General features: G+C 38.8%; 1 protein-coding gene across 2 annotated transcripts in view; it reads left to right on the forward strand.

The window, feature by feature from the left end:
- The window catches only part of LOC131677443 (allatostatin-A receptor-like), a 288,093-nt gene that overhangs the window by 157,209 nt on the left and 105,739 nt on the right, over positions 1–25,145 (forward strand). For both annotated transcript variants that reach the window (XM_058957276.1, XM_058957275.1), the window contains exon 3: positions 3,457–3,615. In XM_058957276.1, the coding sequence (XP_058813259.1) occupies positions 3,457–3,615 (159 nt within the window). The remainder of the gene's footprint in view (positions 1–3,456; positions 3,616–25,145) is intronic.

The following is a 25,145-nucleotide window of genomic DNA, read 5'->3' on the forward strand; positions in this document are numbered from 1 at the left end:
CTACCAGCTAGTGGGAGATAGGAAGGTTAACACACACACACACACACACACACACACACACTGAAAAACGTCAACCTAATCCCGGCCAATTTTTTTTTTGACTCGCATAAGGTTTCTGGATTTCAACAGAGGCGTAGTTGATGGTTTAAGGAGAGGGGTTACACCCCCCCCCCCCCTCTACTGTTCACTCCTCTCCCTTAAAAATCTCCTTAAATCACCTCAGACCACCACCCCTCATACCCCTCCCCTTCAACTCCATCATCTTTAAACCACCACTATACCACAAAGCATACCAATTTAAGCTGGGGAGTCGTTCGTTCATGGGACTTTCGCCCTCCTCACATACCCACCCCCGCTTGACAAAATAAGTTAGCAAGCAGATAACATTGCTCTAATGCTGATTAGGCTAATGAAGTACGATATTTTTTTTCAAGTGTTTCACCGTCGACACGTAGCTCATCAAGTTCGTGGCTGGCAAGCCATTGTGTATAAGTGCAAAGTGTACTAAGAATGTAATGGACATTTCCACAATTATGTTGAACATAAAAAGCCTCCGTGCCATAGTTTAGAGAAATGAGAAAGGCACAATTGCACCGCTAGGTGGATTAAAACAGGTTTTTCAGTTCAATATTACCATGGCTGTTTTTTTTCTTTTACAAAATTTTAGAACTCGAATAATGATTTCTTTTCTTGTATATTTTTCATTGCATATGTATAATAATAAAATGTAATTTATGCATTTGAAAGCTTTTAATGAATATAAACAACGCAAACATTCTCGTGTTCATGATTGAGAAAGGCACAGTCCTACGTCAAAAAATCGATGACTCACACTCACAAACGAAGAAACTTCGTTAGTATTTGGTTTCGTATCAATTTGCTGCTCACAGAGAACCCCTTTCTTCTCCACCGTACATTCCGCCTTGCAGATAAAGCTTGGAATAGCGTATTTATATGCATCGATGTAAGATTCCATGAGAAACTATCATGATGGTCTCGCTTTTCCTTCCGGTACGCTGATTCTACCATCAACATATAAAATATTTAAACGTGCCTAAGAACAGTGGAAATAATATAAATAGTTACTGTACTATTTCCACCGTCTTACTGTTCATTCCATCTCAATTGGTTCTTTCTACATTAAAAATTATTTTTCACGAACCATTCGGCTAAAGTGTGTTAATAAAGCAGTTTTGTCGCATTATGTCATCGTTGGTTAAATTTTCGGATGGCGTGGAACCATTATGCGTAATGATGAAACGTTTTGAAATAATATAAAAATGTCAAACGTTCGCTCAAAAGGAGGAGATGATTTTTGCCATGTGCCAGAAAAGTCCCGAACATCCTTCCTCTTACCAGTTGCTATTTCTCGGAAGTATGATTGTTTACCAAGTTAGCGATTCCAACCGTTCGGGTTTCTTAAAAATAAAGTAAAATAAACACCCAGCCAAGTGTGGTTGCGATAAAATAAGATTTAGGTATCAGAAAAAGGGAATCCGATAGCAGGTGTGTGTAGGCGTGTATGTTGAAAATTTCGCCGAACTCGCTGTACTTCCAGCTTTCCTCATCGAATCAAGGGGTCACATGGAAGTGATTTGTTTTCTTGCATCAAAAATTCTGTTTGATATTTTTGAAATTTTATGAAAGCCACATCAAAGCGTTGACCAGTTAGACCAACTATTCTGTCCACATCTGGGGACTGGCGAATTCGTAAGACATTTGGAGAACCCCCAGAAACTCCGGTACTTGCTTCAGCACCTACCCACGCCAACTCCTCAAACGGAAGAAGCTTGATGTAGAGCCAACATTTTGTGAATATTTTATGCTTAGGAATAACACCAGGCATTGATTGGAATACCCACTATCCTGACAGAATCAGCAGTTGGTTGAAAATTTGAATGCGATAAAATTACGAACGAAATTGAATGGGTGACGGAGTGAATTATTTGTCGGGGTAGCCCGGTTGCGGGAGAAATTTAATAGAGATTGAATTGCAAATTTGTTTCTTATTGTAATTGCATTCGCATGTCGCTTTCCGCTCGACAATTTGGCAGCAGCATGTAGAGTTTGCTCAGCTGGGAGGCAAGTGATAGCGAGTGAAGGTGTGGTTTTGAGGCGCTCGTGAAATAGCCGCGTCATTTCCCGAATAATTTTTTATGTTAATTATCCAATATTCTTTGAATTGGAGAGGCAATCAAGATATTCTTATCGGGGGTACCAGTTTGTTAAGCATGAGTGGGTGTTGCTAAATTCAATTATTGAAAAAACTCTTCAAAATTAAAATCTCCATGTGTTTAGCTTACAGTTATCACGAATTTAATTTCATAAATGCGAATCAAATATATTTGTACAACGTTTCAAAATACGGGTGTCCTTTTTAGTAACTATTCGCTGGTTCATATTCGTACGAGTTGATGGAATCTCTAGCAGTCCACATTCGGTGTTACATTGTACCACACGCCTCCATCAATTGCATAATCCTCTCATAATATACTGGCTAAGCGAAACCTCGAAGCTCCTTAATACCCTTTTCGATGGTGTCGACGAATGACCCCATCAGGACGAAAAAAGAAGTGATTTCCCTAAAACGTGCAACTTTTTAATTATAGTGTGTAAAAAAAGTTTGTCCATCACCGTCGTAAAATCAGTATTGGTTCAACATTGTTGACAAAATTATTTAAAGTTTGATTTTATTGGCATGTTTTATTGTTTATGCACTAGTTCATCAAATTCATTAAAGAACTATTTGTATTTTTGTCCTGTCTAAGAATTTTTTGTGACAATCTGAATAAATTTCTGTGCTTGTAAAATTTATTGAACAAATACTGATTTTACTACGGGGGTGGATAAACTTTTTTCTACATACTGTAAGTCTCAGTCAGTCTCACATGATCACTTTCGAAACGCTGGTGAAAATGATTTCAATCCGTAGTCATTTTTTCAGTACTACGTCAGCATAACGCCCATTTGAAAAAAAAAAAAAGATACTAGCTGGTATGCTCTGCGCTTGCAAATGTTACCCGCCCCGAGGTTCAATTTTGTTGATAATTATCGCCCCGCCCACACGCCACCTACTGTTTATTAATATGTTGCGCCCGTTGAACCGTGAACGCAAACATGACCCAAGGGTGTGCGATAAATTTTCCGTTAGCAACAAAACCAGAAGGATTAGCCTGCACACCATCGAGATGAAAATCGCTGCTTGGTTGGTAGGATAATATATCAGGCGGTGCGGCGGCATTGGCATATTAACGCGTGCTTTGTCGGGCACCGTTAGCTGGAATCCTTTGTGAAGGTTTTTCAGATAAGCAACTCAGCCAAGAAGCCGACACAAACGGCGGAAGGGTTGCGGGGTATACATTGTAATTACTTACACTTGTTGAACAAGCAATCTTGGTTGTGCTGTTTATTAGAATTGCTTTTTTTTTCTTCCTCCTTTTCATACTCTACTTTCAGGTCATACTGGTGCTGAAGAGTGTGGGTGTGTTTGTGTCGGATTCGTACTTCAAGATATCGCTGCAAATCATTTCTCACGTGCTAGCGTACACAAGTTCCTGTATCAACCCGCTGCTGTACGCGTTTCTGTCGGAAAACTTTCGGAAGGCTTTTCGAAAGGTAAGTGTATATAGTCTTTATGAAGAGGGATGCTTCCAGATTGGACAACGTCCAAAGAATCATTCAACAGGCGGCCAGTTTGGGAACTGCGGGCGATTATTTTTGGTTACTTTTTTGTACTTCTCAGTGTGGAACAAGTTTTATTAGGCTTTTAAGCAGTAGGTGCATTATTGTCATTCAATTACGCAACTGACTTTTAAATGTTTCACAATGGTATGCATAATAAAATGGTTCGTGTTGTTCTGAAAGATAAAGTCATCGAATATGAGTCGATTTTGGAATTGTACCAGCGCCAGTTGCCGTACATGTTGGAACTGAATAAGTAAGAGTTTTGAAGTTCAAAGAGCTACAAATATACATTGTTACATTGCATTTTATTTTATTTTGGTCATGAATAGTCTAGAGGACTCATAACAAGAAAAGCGGCAGGCAAATCTCCCGCAGATATAAAATCTGAAAAAAAAAAACGAGTTCGCACGAAGCCCGTATATGCAGTGTAGAGAATATTGTTGAAGGCAACAGTGCAAGCGAATGGTTCTTCAAAACATTATAACTTTCAGTCGAAACGAAACTAAGTCAAGCTCCAACCCCAACCGTTGTATCCCAGTTGGCACGCGGGGAGATAAGGAATAGGAGTTCTGTATCAGAGGTGAATGGCGACATGGTGTAGCCTCATGTTGCACAATAATACAGATTTCCCAAGCAGTGTTTTGTGTTGTTCTTGAAGATAAAGTCATCGAGTATGAGTCGATTTTAGAATTGTACATTTTAGGACCACATTCCGTAGATGTTGGGGCTAAGTAAGTAGAAGTTTCGAAGAGGTTGGGAATGTAACTTGTTACATTTAGAAAGTTGCACAATAAAGCATTTAAATACGTTTCTTATAAGAGTTTTCAAATACGTTAAAAGTAATTTTTACGGCATTTGCCACTAATTTACCTTTTTTATCTGGTTCTGACTAGTATATGCAAGCTTCATGCAGATAATTCCTATTAGACGAAGAGACAGGCCATTGCGATAAAAAATTCGAAAAATTGAGCTCACATTAAGTTTGTGTCGATTTTGCTTGTTGAGATGGTGCAAAATCTTGTTGGAAGAAGAATGGTGCATTCCTGTATTTTTCTTGAAGAAAGGAAGCAAATCGTTCTTCAAAACCCCGATATAATAATTAAAGTTGGGGACAGGAATAGCGTAGTTGGTATATCTATTGCCACTTCGTAGCCTAATCGGTTTCAATTCCCAACCCCGAACATACACCCAAAACGTACCCGGTAAGATTCACTTACATTAATGCAATAAATACGAGCAAAAATTGCAAGCGTTTTGGTAATGTGCGAAAATTGCAAGAAGCTTCCTTGCATGCAGAGTTAAAAATATTCAAATTCATTGAATGAAAATTGATCATATTCAGCCGCATTCATTTTCAATATTCAGTGACGCTACTGAAAACGTCAAACGAACAAACCGCCCATTCATCCATGCAGATTTTCATTCGTCTCCGATTATTACACGAAGCGACCGTGCAGCAACGAATCAAATGCATCAAAGTAGGCCCTGGCACAATGTAAGCGATGATGATTGTTGTTTCATATGCTTTACCGGCATTTGAAAACATTTTTCAAGATAATTAGTAAAATGAATATATTGTACGATATTCAACTGAATGAATAAGGATGGATATTTGAGTGAATATTTTTTCTATTCACCGCGAGTCGCGTCAGGTTCATTTTCAGCCGTCAAAAAAGAGCTTCGATTATTTTTAACTCTGCTTGCATGTAATGCAAGAAACAGAAAAAAACGTATGTATGCCTATGTATTAGCGATGTAAGTATATTGGTGACCAATATACGTTAGATAAAAAAGACTGCTGGCATTGAAAAATGAGCACCATACGGGCAGATAACTAACGGATACTTAATCCACCCAACCATGTTATCAGATAACAATGAGTGGATAAAAGTCGTATATAAACACTTGGATGATTTCACGATTAATGAAAAATAAAGGACAGATTTGAACTCACGTCCTTGCCATTCCAGAAAACTTCGGAACCATTTGCTAACTATTCATATAATTCTCACCATATAGGGAATACTACTGATACATTCCATCATTATAATTCAATTATACTACCATACTTATTTAGTTACCATTTCCAATATCTTCCGCGTATACTATATTGGAGATTTGTATAATACATTGTATATCTGTTTACGCAGTTCCAAAAACCTGTAGATTAACATGATCAAAAATCCTCGTCTTACAAGATTGCGGCGATAGATGAATCGGATAAAGCCACAGTCCGTCTAGTTTCAACGAAGCTCTCTTCAGAAGATGGCGTGTAACAAAATAAAATTTCATCAATCGATAGAATTTGAAATGTGAGGGGGAGAAACAAATTTTCTCCGCCTAATATTATATGCATCGCTAGATCTAAAATATGCATGTCACCATAATCTATAGTCCTTGAATGGTATGTTGTCCAAATGTATATGGAAAACAACCCCCATTGGTTGTATGTATGGTGGTCGAGCATGGGAAAAACGACACTGGTTACGTTCGATGATATACTAGGCAATGGTTAATCTATTGTTGAACGAACCATATTGAAAATAGTTTTTCAACGTTTGATTCAATGGTTGACATATGGTAGACATTTATGCGGGTTATCAATCGATTTTTGTTAAATTTGGGAAAATATGCCCCAAATTTTCAAAATGTGTGTGCAAACACTTCTATAATTTAAAAATATGGCAAAATCAGAGGTTTGTCTTTTTGTCTGGAAGCTGCACAAAATTCTGGCTGTGCCAGATAAATCTGACATAATGGCATCCCTGCAAGCATGATTGTTTTGAGAGGGGAAGTATTAAAGGAAGCTCATGCAAAGCTTATGGGATTTTCCGTGGTGCCAGTTTACATTCATGGTTGCTAGTTATGCTGTTTTTGTTTCCGCAAGTCTGTGTATAAAGTGTCTGTAGTCATAACCTCTTCAACTACATGCATTTGGAAGACGTCCAGAGCTGCCATTTATTCAAATTTATCTTTATTGCACAGACTTTGAAGCGCAGAAACTGATCTAATACAGAACACAGGTCTATAGACAAAGCTGTAGAAGAACAAGCGAACACAATTTTGAGGAATATGTTGGATTTTTCAGTTTTTAAATCCCCAATTATAGCGATTATTTCAACGTAATGGGTGTATTTTTTTCTAACGATTCCAGAACACTACGCAATGAACTTTCTTGAAATCATGAGTGGAGCATACAGGAACATACTTTTCATTTAGAAAAGTTCCAGTCAAAAGTGTTGTCAATCAACAACCGCTGTGGAATAACTACTTTCAAGGCTTGTTTACGTAATCGCAAATATATTGCTTGTCAATTCAAACATCGATTGAGGTTGTATTTATAGACACAAAGAGTACGTAACGCTGAAAATGATAAACTTCATACATTTTGAACAAAATTTTGGCTCATGAAAGGCTGCTCAAAAATGTTGCGTTTTTATTTGCTTTTTCTCAATCCGTCAAATGACAGCGGATCTTCCATATGAGCTGTTCGCAGACGAAAAAGCGTCACTGTGTAAGAAGACAGAAGTCGTACAAAGACCAAAGAGGTGTACGTACATGTGTAGAATCCACAAAAGGGGGTGAATGTTCTGACGTTTCTTTGAAAAATGAGTGAAGCCAACAAAAGCCAATGTGTAAACACAGGTATGGCGAAGATGGCACTTTGGTATTGAATATTACATGAGTGGTGTGAGTGATCACAGAATAAATCGACTTGCTTTCGTCATACCGTGCGTTCCGCTCCCATTGAATCGTGTGAACGCTATGACGTGGACCCGTTGTGCTTCAGGATTGTTTACATATTTTTGGTTGCCAACACTAGCAAACCGTGTGTTGTGCCACGCCTATATATACTGCATTGAACATAAGCTGGTTTCCTGGCTCGGCTAGCTGCCAAAAATGCCAGCTGCCAAAAATGACGTTCACATTGCTGCGAGCCAATGTTGTTAACTCGACCTAAAACTTATCAAATGCAAACCAACTTCATTTTGAAGTGCTTAACTGGTACTCAGGTGATAAAAGCGTTTGAATTTTGTGGAGAAGAAGCGAGACAGCGTGATTTCTCATATATTGTTAATACAGTCGTGATTCGCTGGTTGGACATTTTTTAACTGAACCACTTTTTAGTTGGACCTCCGCTAGTTGGACCATTGTCCAACTAAAAAGCATCTGAACGCCAAAATCTCATGTCAAATTAACTTTGACAATCAATCTGACAATATTTAGAGATGTGAATAAATGCATTTACACTGCCAACATCTCCTTTGGAGAGTTTTTGACATTTGTCAGTCGGTCCAACTAGCGAATCAAATTCGTTAGTTGGACAAGGCTGTGGCCTAACCAGCGAATCACGACTGTAATTACTTTTGAAGCCAACTTTTAAACAGTGTTGTACAGTTTATTGAACATTTGAAGCGCAGCTAGTGCTATTGGCATTTGGAGGCAGCTTCAGGAAACAAACAGTTTTCAGAGAGAGAATAGAACACTTATTTGGGCAAAGCCTCAGCAAGCAAAACCAACTAACACTTTTATATGCAGATAGACTACACAGCAAAAAAAATCATGTAACTTTACGTCTTACCAGATGCACATAAAAGTAGCGTCCCAATTCACATAAATTTACATATTATTACATGTAAAAATGTGAGCTGCTCGGCTTTTTCTAGGTCATTCAGTCTGAGTTTTACATCTAAAGAGTCACAATATTCAATTGTACATTTCATAGCATGTAAAATCCTATTATCGGACAGAAGAATACGTCGCTGCGTTGTTTACGTCAAATGTAATTTTCAGTTTTTCTAAGAGTGTATATTGAAACGTGTATTCTCAATCAATTTATTTCGTCACATATTGAGTTGTGTTGGTATAATGCGGTGGGTAAATCTGCTTTATGATGAGAACAAGGCATGATTCGAATTCAAAATATGTTGGAAAGGATGTAATGTCTTTTTTTTGCATCGGCAAATTTTGGGTATATTTATTTATACGGGATGTGCGTACACGTTGTGGTTCGTGGCATCAGTTTTCTGTTTCTCACTCTCATCATCACTAGCGTTCACTTTTTTCGCCTTGAGCGAATCGTTCTCGTGTACGCACCCGGTGTACGTACACGGATGTTTGAACTAGAGTTTGTATATCGTTCGATATTCGAGGCGAAACTGTAAATCGAGATGAAGCATGTTTGAGGTTGAACGCGTGCACGAAATTTTTGTACACAGGTGCAAACTTGTCGATGTTCATGGAACGTCCGTTGTTTTCTAGCGAAAAATTGATTCTTTTCTATTTGTATATGTTCATTGAAGAGCTTGAAATTTCATTTCATTTACCATAAATATTTTCAAAATCGATCAGGCTGTTCTCTTGCAATCCTGGCCGCCAACTAATAAAATCATGTCGACTTTGAACGTTGATATCTCCCAAATGAACCAATAGATTCTAACGAAATTTTTTTAACATGTTTATTACAAAGTCTTCAAAATAAAAAAAAAACCTTTGGGCCTTTAAAATGAAAGTTTCTTCTCAACCCCGCGCAAAAGTTCAATATCATTTAGACGGCATACGGGGGTTTTACGGGGGCTCAAAGCTGACACTCCGCAAAGGACGACAGAAAACCACGCTACGGCCCTGCTTATGCTTGATTCATTATATAATCTTAAAGAAAGGCTATATTTGAATATTTTTGATTCCAATGTACGTGTACCACTATATCCGAATTTTCACCAGAAATACCGAAATAGCTGATTTTAATGCAACCATGCAGAAGATAGAACAATTATAGCATTCGAACTAACAGCCTAAGTGTATTCTACTTCACTTCGGTTATGTCTCTGGCATTGCGTACCCATCTATTGTGGAATCACACTATCAGTAGTCTTATCTTTTTTCATGCAATAATAAAAATGTGATATTTCCAAGAAGATTATCTCTCAATAGTCTAGGCATTCCACAAAACGATAACTCCACAACACCGCCATAGATCTGCAAAAAAAAAACAAGCTGTGTAAGCAGATGGGAATTCGCTTTTTTGCTATCTCTTGGTCCCTTTGGTGAACGAACAAGGGGGAGCATATGGCATATTATCTTCAGTATCAAGGTAGAACAAAGACCTAGCAGTGAATATTGCTTTGTTTTGATTTCATTCTCAACCTATGGCAATGTAATTTAAACGAGATTGAATAATAGAAAAACACCTTTACGAGAAGAGGTGCCGTTTGAATGTGTCTATGTACTGGCAATCTAAGATTTGTTTGTTTGGCTATTTTCTAGATTTCGTTTCTATAGTTTCGATACGAGAAGCATACTGTGTTGGCCACGTGAACTACGCTGTTTCCGTGCATGCAGGTGTACCATATTGATTCGGGAGGGAGTGGAAGCTAAATATGTAATAAATTTACCCACCCACGAGGTATAGGATCCACACGAAACGCAATTAATTCAACATTATTTCACGAATAATTTGCATTTTATTACGCAATCAACGTCGTGCAGACAGGATAATAACCGCTAAATAATACCGTGTGCTCCCGACAAACATTACATCATACTTCCATAAACTACTGTTTTGCAGATTTCGTCACACACGCGCGGCACTTCTTTATATCAAAGCGGCGTGCTTCGGAAAATTTCCATTTTCTTACACTCCCCCGCCTGCCGTCACGCACCAATGTAACCAGAGCAGGGCGTGACCGGAATGTATTTATTCTCGCTCCCAGTCTTCGTTCTTGGTCCTATAGGCATACCTACGGCGCACAGTCCAATGCAAACAAATACCCTCGAGATATCAACCAGACAGAGGCCTCCTTGTGGTGGGGGGCTGGGCGTCTTTAGCAAACGGCCGTTTCGCACTGCTTCAGAAGGTGATTGTTTGCCGAAATAAAAAAGTAACTGACGGGAAGAAAATGCTGTCCCAGCAGGAGCCAGGCGATGGAAAGGGATGAGCTCATGGCTTCATCGATAGAATTCAAACAGGTCGTTCGCGGAATCGTTGAACATGACCGGAATTCCAATTGGCCGCATGAATCTGACTGGTGGATAACGATGTTTGCGAGAGTTCTTTTTCCACAGGCTCGTTCGAGGGGTAATTACCAACAGTTCCTATCTATTGTGTTTTTAATGCCAGAAATAAGGGAAAGATAATTAGGACTATTGAAAATGCAAGCATCTTTCATGAACAAGACACAGCAGGATTTTTTTTTATTTAATTGGGTGAATAAAAGGAATGTTTTTAATGTTTTGGCTATACAGAGAACAATCCAATCAATTTTCATATATCAATGCAACCTTTTAACAATATTTTCCTATGTTTAGATTGCAAAATATTAAAAATTAGGCGAAGGTCAGGGAATGTTTGAAGAGGCTTTGAAGAGAAGTTGTATTGTGGCAGACAAACTCAAAATTTATTGGAGCAATTATTTAAAAAAATGCAATTCTTTTTCTCATATTTCTCCGGGTAACTACGAGAGCTTTTTCTTTATGTTTTGCTCATATAGAAGGTTTTGCAACCATTTTGACATTCGACATTTTATACCAGTCGAGTCTGTTAGTTGAGATCGGAAAATATCTGTTTTTATTGCAGGGTTTTAAAAGATTAACTTTCGTGCCTAACCCATAAAAGCACTCCTTGTACTTTTTCCTGCCGTTCTTCAATTGGACTTCATCAAAGCATAAGTTGTGGGTTGGTTGTGCTTTATACACATCTCTTTGTTTTGCTAATCAATTTTCAACAGTTAACTCAGTACCTTGCTTGATACATTAAGTTGTTCATCCTTTGAGTTATTTAGTTTCCTGTTTTTACATTTCTTATAAAAGAAATGTATAGAATTCGCTCAAACTTTCAAGATTTTTTCCGAGGCCCGGAGGGCCGAGTCTTATATACCAATCGACTCAGCTCGACGATTTGGGACAATGTCTGTGTGTGTGTGTGTGTCTGTGTGTGTGTGTATGTAACGGACAAATTCTCATTCGTGTTTCTCAGCAATGGCTGAACCGATCTTATCCAAACCAATTTTAAATGAAAGAACTAAAAAACAGTATGAACGCTATTAATTTGTTTTTGATTCTGATGTTTAGTTTCCAAGATATGAATGTTTGAATGTGTAAAAATGGCGTTTTTTGCAGTTTTTTTGAATTATCTGCCGAAATTGACAATATAGATTAACAATTTATATATTTTTAGACAGCTTTAACGAATACCTTTCGAACAAGTTATAGATTGTTGAAATCGGACTATTATCAATAGAGATATTTAACATTAAATGCGGACGAAAGATTTTTATCATTTCCCATTGCCAGAAATATGACCAAAAACATGTAATCTATTATTAACGCCAAAACGGCTTATTCTAGGTCAATAGTATCTTCGGAGAATTTAATGGAGGCAATATGCCCTTTCTTTTGGTATTGTGCTTTTGCTGATTAATCCCCCTATGAGTGAGATATTTTCACAAATTTTCTTGGGAGTGAGTATATCGAAATGATGCCTTCAGCAAATGTGTAGCTCTTACTTTTACGAATAACTTTACTGAATACTTCAAATATCTATTTTGAATACTTTAAAAGTTATGGCTTGTTGTTTGTGGATTACTCTTTGTCGCCTATTTATTGTTCAATATTGTAATAATCCATTGAAATAAGCCAAACATTATTTCAATAAAACGAATTTTGTATTTCATTTTTCTATCTACAACCGCTAGAAATAATCACCGAACACTTCCAAGTTGTCTGGAAGGAACTTGATAACTTATCAGTGCAAAAATGTTCATTTGTACGAACCTTCTGACTGCAATTTTCCGATATTTTTCGGATCGATCTGAAAAATATCGGAAAATGAAAAGCGAAATAAATAACTCCAAGCAACGGCGTAGCCACGAGAAGGTTTTGGGGTTTACCACCATACAACACCCCCCCCCCCCCTCCACCACACCCAACAAAAAAAATTGGATTGAAGTTGAAAATCTATTGATTCTGACTGATGTAATTCAATATTACAATAACAATTATCTGATCCGTAGATTGATAACCTGTTGTTGTAGACATCATGAGGACGTTTGATAAATTGTCGGAATGGGGCCCTGATATGTAACTGATCTATTGGTTTTGATTTCACAGTTGTCCAATTGCATCAATATCAAATTCCTGCCTGAAAACATTCCAATAGAAAATTCCAGAGTTCTGTAATCAATCATAATCCTCAGATTTATTTTCAAATTGAGCTCGTTTTTGTAGAGATGTAATGTAATAAGGGTCTTTATTTAATAGGAAGCGAAGTTAAAATTGATTTAATGAAACATAGAACTGCTCACCAAAAAAAATGCATAACTTTCAACATTTGCTAAAAATGTTTTTGCCTTTCTCATTCACTCTAAAGTTCGTCGAGATCGGAAAATGTCTGTGTGTGTGTATGTATGTGTGTCTATGTGTGTATGTGGAAAAAAATGTGACCTCTGTTTCTCAGAGATGGCTGGACCGATTTGCACAAAGTTAGTCTCAAATGAAAGGTACAACAAAATTCAAAATCAAATATGTATTTTTGATGCCAAATGAATTTAAAATGCATGAAACATTGAGATGTTTGACAAAAATTGACTTTTTTAGACTTTGGTACATTTTTGCCTTTCTCATATAGAAAGGTTATGCAATCACTCTAAAAATCTTCAATTATACCGGCCCGAGGGGGGGTATGCAGTGAGGGGTTGCTACTTTAAAATTAAAACTAGTTTCAAATTTCTTAACAAGTTGAAAATTTTCGGCAAGACCTGGACCTCCCGGATCTTTCTCCATGATCCGCCGCTGGTTTCAAGCGATGTTTCAATATCACATAGTATCTCAAGATCGTGGCTGTCGATCGATTGTATGTATGTGCAAATCGTACTGAACATGTAATATTCATTTCCACCATTGTAATGAAGATAACCAGCCATGGAATCGTAGTCTGGACAAATGAGAAAAGCACAATTGCACCACTAGGTGGATTAAAACAGGTTTATATTTTGGGAATGCGTCGAGTTGAGACGAAGACGTAATATGATTAATAACGAGGATAACACTTTCCGAATGTAGAGAGAAATTTATGAAAAATGACGATATCCATTCGACTCTAGCAGGTTCTGATCAATTTTGATGAGCATTTGATTTTTGTTGTATGACCAATTATATGTATAGGTCAAATGTTTAAAAACAGTAATTTAAGGTCAAGATAGCATCATTTTGAAACCGCCAATTTCGGAGGTTTAGTATCTTCAATGAGTTTTATAAACTTTAAACAGCGCATCATTTGATAAAATAATTTTGACGGTATATCGTCCAAGAAGTATTTATGGTGAATTTTCTCAGGTTAATATTCATGACTACAATAAAGTCTCAACAAATTCGCTAAAGACACGAACCTTGTTACTATTTTCTGGAAAATAATTCTGCATAATTTTAAAACTTTAAAATTTATGGTTTCGGAATTATGCCGTTTGGACAGTAAGATCGATTTTCACCAAACCCCCACCAAACCGAATTTCTGGCTACGCCGCTGACTTCAAGTAAGTAGAAACAAAGTCGTTCTACACTCGAAAGAAACTTCTTCGAATGCTGAATATCTATTATAATACAAAGACACCCCAATTTTATCAGCCAAATATGAATTGCCAAATATGATTTTTTTATTGCATCGAACTACAACAATTTTTAGGTAGCTGTCAAGGGGTTATTTTATAGACTTCTTCCAAAATTTGGCGAACCTATTCCAATTCGTATACCAATTAATTGGTATACTTAAGGGTTTATATGTTGCAGATAGAAAAATACTGAAGTTTTCAGCTTTTTTCCTACACAATATTACGAAAGCTTATTAAACAATTTTTCCTAATATGTTTGTGAAAATTATAAACTATTTGAAATATTTTAATAGTTTAATTTTTTATTTAACCGTGATTTTTTAATAAATAGTGACCATCGCTTAACAACGTAGTCAATTTTTTATGGCTTGCGGTGAGCACGATCTCTCGAATTGCTGAACTGAAAATTATGGAATAGAAATTAATTTTTAGTGTTCTTTACAGATTTAACTCGCCGCGCAGATAGCTCTGAATTAGACCCACTGGTGCCCTAAGACGATTTTGCTAGATTTTCAGAGCACTGTGCACCCAGTGCATTAACGCAAGTGACGGAAGGTTATCGAAAAGTTTCGTGAAAATGAAAATTTCAGTAATGATGATGATTTTCCCAAACGGTTCGTTTTCGAGAGGTTTTTATTTGTTCTTTGGCATTAGGATTAGCGATAATAATTCAAATCAATGATACTACTGGGAAGTCACCTTTAGAAAAAGTCGATGTCGAAGTAAAATTTGGAACTATGCACGCATGCACTTCAGAGATAGCGTGATATCAGGAGCTGCGATTTCATTTCAACGCTTTTTTGTGAAAAGGGCGATACTCACAAATGTAAACATAAGGCTTTTTTCATACATGCGAATGATTAATAAATAACCTTTTTAGGAAAATTCAGTTTTCCCACCACAATTTAGATATTTTATTAACAGAGCATTAACAATAATTCGATGGTATGTCTATTTTATGGGCCATTTTTTCGCTTTCCTATTGATTTGGTTTGAGATTTCTAGCACTGATGTTGTCCTATGCTGATTTGAGCGATTCTCTGAGTCCTGCCACTATCCCATGTAGTATGTGTTATCAAAAACATCGCGAAGCATCAAGTTCTAAATGTTCTCAAACGATATAATATCCGAAGAGAGTGATAAGAGTTATAAGAAATGTCCCATCACACTGTTAGGTGGATTAAAAGCGTTTTTCCTCTTGCAATCTTTCGTTCTCGGCACACATTAGTTTAGATCTTCTGCGTACTTGAGACACTAAGCTCCGCATAACAGCTCGGGCAGTCCTCGACGGTGAATCTGCCTGTCTCCTCAGACAAAGTTTCCCGGTCGTGGGATATCTCTGACGAAATTTCTCGCAATACCGCACTTCCTAGAGCGACTACGATCCGCTATCGGCGTAGCGACAGTTACTCGATCTAGTTGCCGGTGGTGAACATAGCCGACTCAACGGGCCAAGCAGCAGGTGCCGGGCTCTGTCGGGCGATTTCGGAAGGAGCTTCGCTTTCGGTTCGCCGGTGCCCTGAGGTGACGTGAATTACTCGATCTACTCCCGGGGGTGGATCTAGATTACTCCACGGAGTAACCGGAAGGGTGCTCCGATTCAAATTGTTCATTCTAGTTACTGATTCGCAGATTTTGCACTATTTGTGCGAATACTCTACAGGTACTTTTGTCTTTGTACATTTCTAGAATTCCTAGAACTGGCTTCACTTCACTTCGCACTTTCTGAAATCTTAGATAGTCGAAGACCACTTGCTCCGATGTGTAACCCGTCAGGGCATCAATTTAGCACTGGGTGGAAATATACCGATTTGTGGGTATACACTCCGTAGAGTGTATTTGTTGACATATAAAATTATGCTCACCGCTGTTCGGTACCGTTCACTTTTTCATGTAAATTTTGTACATTTTCGCGTAAGTGAACGGTTTTGTTCGTGCAGCTAGGTTAGATAATTTTTGTGTTAGGTTTGTGAATAAGTAATATAGGGATTAGATAGATCACCGCTCTCTTTTTGCTGAAAAATGTCTGCTGATAATGCTACGGATCGGCGATGACAGCTATGCGACGAGGCGGTTGGTGTTTGTTTTGGTCGAGTGCGAAAGGCGGCGATCGTGATAAAAGAGAAAGTGACGAACCACGGTTAAAGACAGACTTCGATTATTTCGGAAAAGTTTACCGCCACAATACCTTGTGAGCGAAGTGCGCGTGTGTGACGGAAGAGATTCCCGTCGAAAATGCCGGTCCGTGTTTTGGGCACTCATAGTGTTTCTGGTGCTGGATCGCCGTCGTATGTTGAAGTGAAATTGCAGGCTCTTTTAGAAGACACCGTGTCACGCTTGTGTCAGTACCTGGAGGAAGTTATCGTCAGGTTTTCTGATGAAGAATGGCACAATTTTGAACTTTTCAGTAAGTGGGGGTGTGATGTATTATATTATGTTTGATTAAATATATCAAATCTGAAAATTTTTGGTGGGTATAGCATACTTGGTAAATCGATTGCCTTGTACGCATTTCAGCAATATTCTACTCCCAAGCTTAGGGTAGAGATTTTTCAAATCAGAAAAAAGAGGCGCATGACCAGTGTTGGGAAAATCATTATCAATGAAAGTTCATTCCAGGTTCATTGGCGAATCAATTTTTCCCAGAACATTTCCAAACAAAAATCTGTGAAACCAAAGATCGCATTCGAATGTATCATTCTTGAGACAAATATTCAATGATTCTTAGCATCGAAGTTCGCACGCGAACTTCTGCCTCAGTTAAACTCTTGAAAGAATGTTCGCCCAAAGCAACATCGACAGAGACATTCGGAAGCGAAAAACGCTTTTAGTGATTGCACATCACATCGAAAATATGATTGTATATGAAACACCATAAAAGTTTTTAGATATTTTAGATCTAGCGATACATACAATATTAGGTGGAAAAAGATATCTTCCCATTTCTTCTTTCCCATTTTAATTCTGTCGATTGATAAAAAGTTTTATTTTGTTACACGCCGGCGGCTTCTGAAGAAAGCTTCGTTGAGACTAAGTAGACTGACGCTTTATCCCATTAAGCTATCGCCGTAATATCGTAGGACGTAGTTTTTTATATCATGTTAATCCACAGGTTTTTTGGAACCTTTGGAAATCCCTCGGAAATCTTATGTTAGAAGATCGTGCAAGATGTTTTCAACTTTTTTTTCTATATTTTCGCCGATATAAAAATTCGCAAGCGATCTTTTCTTCTTCCGATATTTGCTTCAACCGAACAATGTTCCCAAACATCGGCACTCTTGAAGTCTACTGACGATTTTTTCCCTAGCGATATTGTATATCAGTGAACTTTTTATTAGAAAATCGGCGATGAAAAGATTCTTTTATGAACATTGATTTTTTTTATTTTTTCCTAACACTGCGCATGACCCTAAGGTTAAAACCTCTGTAACAGAAACAAAGAAAACAAAGTAAATTTGTAACCAGAATGTTATTCATAATGTTTAACGTGATTAAAATTAATGTGATTGCAACAAAGACGAAGTGCATATTAGAAAGCTATTATGTCACTGTTAGGTGAAGTTTACTGTAAATAAACATTCCTTTAGACTATTTGACTATTGGCGATGTGCGGCAAAACCAAAATTAGTCATGCGACACCTACGATTCAGCTCATGAACTGGCAATGTCAAACTCATATTCTGGACTACGTAGGAGATTCAGTGAAGACTATCAGAGAGAAGGATCGGCTGTGTATGATACAAAGCTGACACTTTCCTATTAGCCGGAAATATTTTTTCCTCGAGTGATCTGGAGAGTTTCATGAATTTACACCATCTCATGAAGGTTTAGCTTAACTTAGGAGGAACGGGAAATGGTGTTGCGGCAGCTACGGTGCTCAACAAATTACATTTCGGAACTGCACACACATATAGCTCTGCGAATAAAATTAGAAACCACTATGTTTTACACCCTTTCCGTAAGATGTTTACTCATCATCTTATAAAATGATGATTTTCCTTCATTTTCATAAACAATTATCAACAAATTGATCGGTGATTTGGAGTTTAAAAGTTATTTTTTACCAATGTTTACAGCAATATATGCACTATGACAGAACAGAATCAAATCAGCAACACTTTGCTTCCAGCACTATCTGTGGGCGGTTTCAACGTAGAATCGCCAATAAGATGACCGAAAATTTATCGAAAAAATTGTGGCCACAATTTTACATAACATACTCTTATGTGCAACGCTCGCTGCTTAGTCGAATTGTACGAACCAATCATGGCGCAGATAATTACTGCGTTCATAAAATCCATTATTTCCGTTATTTTTTAGTAAGTGTACATTCTACAAAATTAGTTACAAAATCTTTGCGCATATTTCCAATTAACATCTGGTTATGTATTCTATACAACGGCAGATATTCACGCTAAAAAAATCGGGTTGAAATTTTGGCCGAACAGGACCGCTATATGGAAACGTTGGAAGTATTCTACTTAAAAAAAAAATGAATTCTGGACTTCGAGTCAGCGTTGATGTTTTCAATTTAAAATCATCACTGGCTTGAGACGGTTTCGGTTTCTAAAGGAAAGCCGAAATTATTGCGACACATTCAACAGGGCATAAATTTTTTACCATTGGGTAAAAATCAACCAAATTTTGCACACTTTCTCATTGATGTGTATTGTTTACATGCTGTCAAACTCGAAGTCGTTTTTTTCGATTCAACGAAAATGGAGGTGAACCAACGCGAGTCGAGAGAACAATTCTTTCCAAACACCTGGAATTTCCTGACCTGTCGCACCGGCAGTTGGGAAAAATGTTGAACATTCACCATTCAATCGTGTTGAAGCGGTTCCAGAAGCGGTTGACGTTGGACCACGGCAAAGGAGCTGGAAGAAAACCGGGACCGGGGAACAAAAAGACGGAGGGAAAGGTGAAGCGGATGATTAAAGCAAATCTCAACGTCTCAAGCCGTGATTTGGTTAAAAAGATCGGCATGTCGCAGAGCTACGTCCAGAATGCAAAGAAGAGAGCTGGACTACATACATACAAGGTACAGAACTTCCCAAACTGCGATGAGCGGCAACAATCGACGGCTAAAACTCGGGTACGGAAGCTCTACGAGAAGATGCTGACAAAATATGGCTGCTGTGAGATGGACGACGAAACGTATATAAAAGCCGATTTTAAGCAAATTCCGGGGTTGGAGTTTTTCACCGACAAGAGCAAATTCTATGTGGACGACAAATTTAAAAAGAAGAAAATGTCGAAGTTCACCTCCAAATATCTCATTTGGCAGGCCATCTGCTCTTGCGGACTGAGGAGTGAGCCTTTCGTGACAAAGGGCACAGTAAATGGCGAGATCTACAAATCTGAGTGCCTCGAGAAGCGCATTTTGCCGTTCTTGCAGCAGCACGACGAAGCTCCGCTATTTTGGCCAGATTCGGCATCTCGCTTCATCATTGCTCAGTACGGCTCCACCGGGCGCAGCTCCGGACAGTTTGGCGGATTCATGTCCTTTGGAACAAAATGGACAGAATTGGCCTCATACCACTCCAGGACACTTTTAGAATAGTGTCTAAAAGTGTCCTGGAGTGGTATGAGGCCAATTCTGTCCATTTTGTTCCAAAGGACATGAATCCGCCAAACTGTCCGGAGCTGCGCCCGGTGGAGCAGCACTGGGCAATGATGAAGCGGGAACTTCGGAAGAGCAAGAAGACAGTCAAAGACGAGAAGGACATGTTTAGAAAATGGAAAAAAAACTGAGAAACTGGTACCGGATGATACTGTAAAGACTTTGATGGAGGGCATCAAGCGAAAAAGCGTTCAATTTTACACTCAAGGCTCCATCGATTAACTTTTCTTTTGATTTTTGACGTAAATATATGTATAAAACTACCCTAAAATTTTGGTTTGATTTTAAACATTATAAGAAAATTGGCATGACATTTTCGGTGTCGCAATAATTTCGTGTTCGCCCTTTAGTTGACAGCAAATTTGTTACCGATTGAGCAAACATTTATGATTTTAACGGCAAATGGTATAATTATCGCTTAAAAATCGATAGAAAAAGGACTCCTTCTTTACTGCTACACTGAACAGAACATTTAAATTGAAAGGTCAAAAATATCTATGAAATTCTCAGTGAAAGCAGAAGGAGTGCTAAGTCCATCTCAATCTTCATCGCAAAGAACTGTAGAGATGTACTTCTCCCATCTGTGCAAATGCTTCCGGGGATAAATATTATCCACTTGGCTTCTGTCAGGAGAAGCGGAAGCAACAAAAAAAATACTACAGAGTTTGTCGAATCGCATCTGTCGGATGAAAGGGGTAACTGCATGCGACAGTGCTTGATATATGCAATAACATTTTCTGCTGATAGCCTCCGGAAAAGACAGTCAGAGTTTTACTTTGTCGCTTGTCTTGTCATCTATAAAGGGCGAGCTTGGAAAAAAATTGTTAGCATTCATTTACGCTGTAGAGCACATTTTCATTCCTCTGCTCATTTCAACATGTCTGCTATATATTATGTTAAATATCTGGACTCAAATTAAAAGATTCGAATTTTCGCTTCGTGTTCACCCAAACACCAATCTGTGAATTTGAGACCAGTTTAGTATGATGCTTTCTAAAAATGATGCACATGTACTGGTACCGTTACAGCCACAATTGATTATTCGTGGGTCAATCAATTATTGAAATAGTGTGGTACCCGGCCTTATAGGTTTTTGGAAATTTTTAATGGGGAAATTGACTTTTACAAAGCAATTCTCTCTTGGATACCATACAGATGTGTAAATATGGTTGATGTTAAACATTTCTAATCACTAATTAAAATAATTAATAACAATATACAATTTTTTGCATGATCTTATCCACAAAGCATGCCACAAAATCAGCTAAAACATGCAATACGTCTCATTTCCTAAAGTATCACCTAGAACAATTCAATTTCTATATAGTTCAATATAGGCTAAAGCCGAATTTACACTTATCCGATCCGTTTCAGTGCCGGTTCAGTTCCGTACACGGACACCAATATTCTTTCATACACTTTAAATGCGAGCATTCACACTTGTCCGGGACGGTGCCGTGCCGGATAAGTGTGAATGCTTGCATTTGCTTTGTATGAAAGAATATTGGCGTCCGTGAACGGAACTGAACCGGCACTGAAACGGATCGGATAGGTGTAAATTCGGCTTAAGGGTTCCCGAACGATCTCAAAATCACGACGGTCGGAATAAACAAGCAATTCACTGATGATCGTCGTACACAAAGTGATCAAATACCGTTACCTTATGACGAATCAAACATCACCGACCGCCGTACTCCTGCAACGAGCCATTTAATCCAGGTTGCGAAACATCTGCTACAACTCGAGTTGCGCGGCAATTGTTTATTTGAAATTCATACATTTCTCCGTGTAAACAATAATAACGGGCAGATTTATCTGCACATAGGCAACGCGCAGCGCCTACGCATTCCGGGGCGGAGGCAATCTTAAGCTGAAAACTCCCAACACCTGAGGTGAGATAAATGGCTCTTCGGAATACATAAACAGAAACAGTTTCCCTGCCCTGAGAGTGACGCGCATTGCAGTCCGGTCTGGGTTGCTGCTACTACTACCTGCTGAGTGGCCGCCATGGCGGTCGCAATTACTCTGGCTCGGAGCTGGCACTTTAGAAAAAGTCGACGCCTCGAAAAGTAGATAGCTGTACGTACGCGAACGTACGCTGAGTTCACGGAAACGCACGATCTAGCGGCTGGTAAAGGTGGTCCATATGACTGGATTGTTTGGCTTCTAAACAGCTTGGAAAATGTAAATAAAACAAAAGAGGCGATTGCTTTGAAAGAACAAAAATATTGTTTCAATTTAAAGCTCGGAAACGAGCTGTTTCGCAATTGGTAGAAGATTCGCCGTAGAGAACCGACGCCAGCTCGAAGACGGTCGATGTGATGATGAATCAATTTTACGTGCTGCTAAAAGGTATAAATAGACTTTACGGGGGCAAGTGCCGTAAAAGACTGCCGGATGCAGTTTTATCCCTGTGGAATGTTTTATAATTAACTCACAGAAGATGGTTTCATTTACAGATAATAATGTCTAATGTTTACTCTTTTTCTTTATTTCTTTTTTCTCTTGAAATTCATACTCGTGTGAAGCAAGTATATGCACAAAACACGCATTTGAGCGGGTGATGTCTATTGTTGATGAAATTTGACAATAGATATCACCCGCCTGTTGAAGGGGTTAGGCTACCAGGGCTACTTCGGAGGAGTCAGTCAGCAAATTTTCTGGCAGAGACCGCTCTGCTAGATTTCTGTAAGTCATGGTTTGGCAGCCCTGTCAGATTTTTGTGCGCATCCTGTCGGGTTAGTTGAGCTAGGGCGAACTCGGTTTCGCTCGCATTTTCTGACAAATTTTGACAGGAACCGAGCAAAACCCTGGCATAACTCGGACATAAACTGTGCAAAGATGCTGGCAATTCCTACCTGGTACAATTTAGCACGAATCGAGCAAAACATCTGACAAAGATGTGGCAGGAAGCGTGCAGAGATCTTGGTCGTACATTTCTGGCTGAATTCTGGATAAAAGTGAGCAGCATCGGTTGGTTTAACCGCTTCTGTCAGAAACGGTTGTTGCATTTGAGCGAATTCGTTGCCAGAATTCTCACACAAATCGCGCAAAATTCTCGCAGAAACTCTGCCAGCATCAAGTTCGCTTTGCTCAACTTTTGCTAACTTTCTGCTTGCCACGCTGACCGGGTAACAGTTGCTGCTTGTTCACTGATTTCCTTCCCGCTCGTAATTGTACTGTGCGCATTGTTCGTGCTAGTCGGATTCCGCACGTATTGGGTAGGCAGGTTTCGGATTGTTCATGTGACAAGAAGTTTATCACGGAAATTATATATTGATTATATTCCAAACGTTTAGCATACACACGCGGTTACATTTTTAAAAAAAGTAGAGATAGAAGAATGGAAAAAGTTAAATGTTATAAGATATATACACTGAAAAAAATTCACTTCATGTTTTTCATCGCATAGCAAATACATAAGATCTGTGTTGCCATACGACAATAGCACGTTCGCTGTACTCGCTTCGATGAAGACGGTAACCTGATGGCAATTCAACGGCATCTCAATACGCCACTTGGTGCCAGAAATTCTATTCGCAGTGACCCTGCTACTGCTCCAGGGCATTCGTTCTTGCAGCACGATTTTCGATGATTTCCTAGCTATCTCCTCATCCGCGGACAAACTAGTAGGATGCCGAGGACGATTCGGTGATTCGGAGTGGAGCGTGACTTCTGTACGCTGGTGCCCAGACGATCCGAAATCAGTATTTCATCGCATACCACTTATCTAATTTCCAGCGATGGACTTCGACTACATCGATTGAGAGTTACCCGATGAGTCTGCTGACCAGTCTCCTTGCATTTCGTGTATTGCAGATAGGGATCATCACGGCAATTACGCATACCGTCTTCGACTGTATCGTTATGTACGAACTCTCGTCACGAACAGCTTTGCTCCTTTGTTGGAACCTCCTTAGAGACGTTGGCGACGAATTACCGGATCGTCTACTCGCCGTAAATGATCCCGAAAGTCACCGCAGTGCACTTCCCAGGGGGATCCTTTGTCCGCCCTGCTTCGTTCTCTTCGACGATTAACTGAAGAGTAGAGCTTCCCTCGTTTGACTTATTCTCTACAGCGAGAACGGTCGGTGATTCGATTCCTTAATGTTTCGCTGGAGTAGCGAAAATACTTCTTGACGTTTAGGTTACCCTTTAATGGCGAATCGACACCACTTTTACGTATACCCTAACCACGGCACTCCCTAACCGGTATTCTTCGACGGATTTAACTGACCGTCATACGCACTCACTTTACTTCACCGGCAGTAGTGGCGGAAAGCTGTCCCGAAAAGTATTTGATAATTCGGGTGTCTGACAACAATCGTGGTTCGTCACTAACTTATCCTTGCGATAGCCGCCTCCATCCGACCAAAACAAAAACGACAAACCGCCTCAGTGCACAACTGTCATCGCCCTTGCAGCATCACCAGCAACCAAAAGGAGCAAAAGGAGAACAGTGACCTAAACCTAACTAATCCCTACACTGGTGGACATAAATATTCGTCATAAGTACGGATGCTGATATCGTGTTAAAAAACTCAAAGATGAGGTTTATTTATATGTAAAAGTTGTGTTCAAATAAAAAATAGAGCAATATTTTTAGCTCACTTTATTAAAAATTCAAAAGTAAGCTTGTAAACAGAAAAAAACAAGAGAAAAACAAAAATAACTCTAAATTTAGCTGGACAAAAGTATTCGTCAATGCTAAAAACTTTTTTAAAAGTATACATTGGAGCAATGAGTTACAAAATTAATAGTTTGTGTTCAATCCACTTTGTGCAATGACTGCTTTCAAGCGGTTTGGCATTGAGTGGACCAGTTTTTCGCATACTGAGGGCTCGATCTTCAGCCATTCTCCACGAAGTACTTCCTTCAGCTGCTTTTGTGAGGTTATGTTATGTTCTCGAATGCGCCGGTCTAGCACATCCCACAGGTGCTCTATTGGATTCAGATCCGGTGATTGGGGAGGAGTTTTAAGTTGATGTGGAGTGTTGTATAGAAGCCAAAGTCGTACCATTTCCGCGGTGTGCTTAGGGTCGTTGTCCTGTTGGAAGTAGAAGTCCTTTTCTATGCCCAAATTTTCAGCACTTTTCTTCATGTTTTCTTTTAAAATCTTCAGATATTGTTCTTTTTTCATTATCCCATCGATAAACACTAGCTCCCCAACACCGGATGCAGCCATACAACCTCAAACCATCACGGAAGCACCCCCAATGGGGTGGGACAAAAAA

This window comes from Topomyia yanbarensis, chromosome 1, assembly GCF_030247195.1.
Source record: "Topomyia yanbarensis strain Yona2022 chromosome 1, ASM3024719v1, whole genome shotgun sequence".
Lineage (NCBI taxonomy): Eukaryota > Metazoa > Arthropoda > Insecta > Diptera > Culicidae > Topomyia > Topomyia yanbarensis.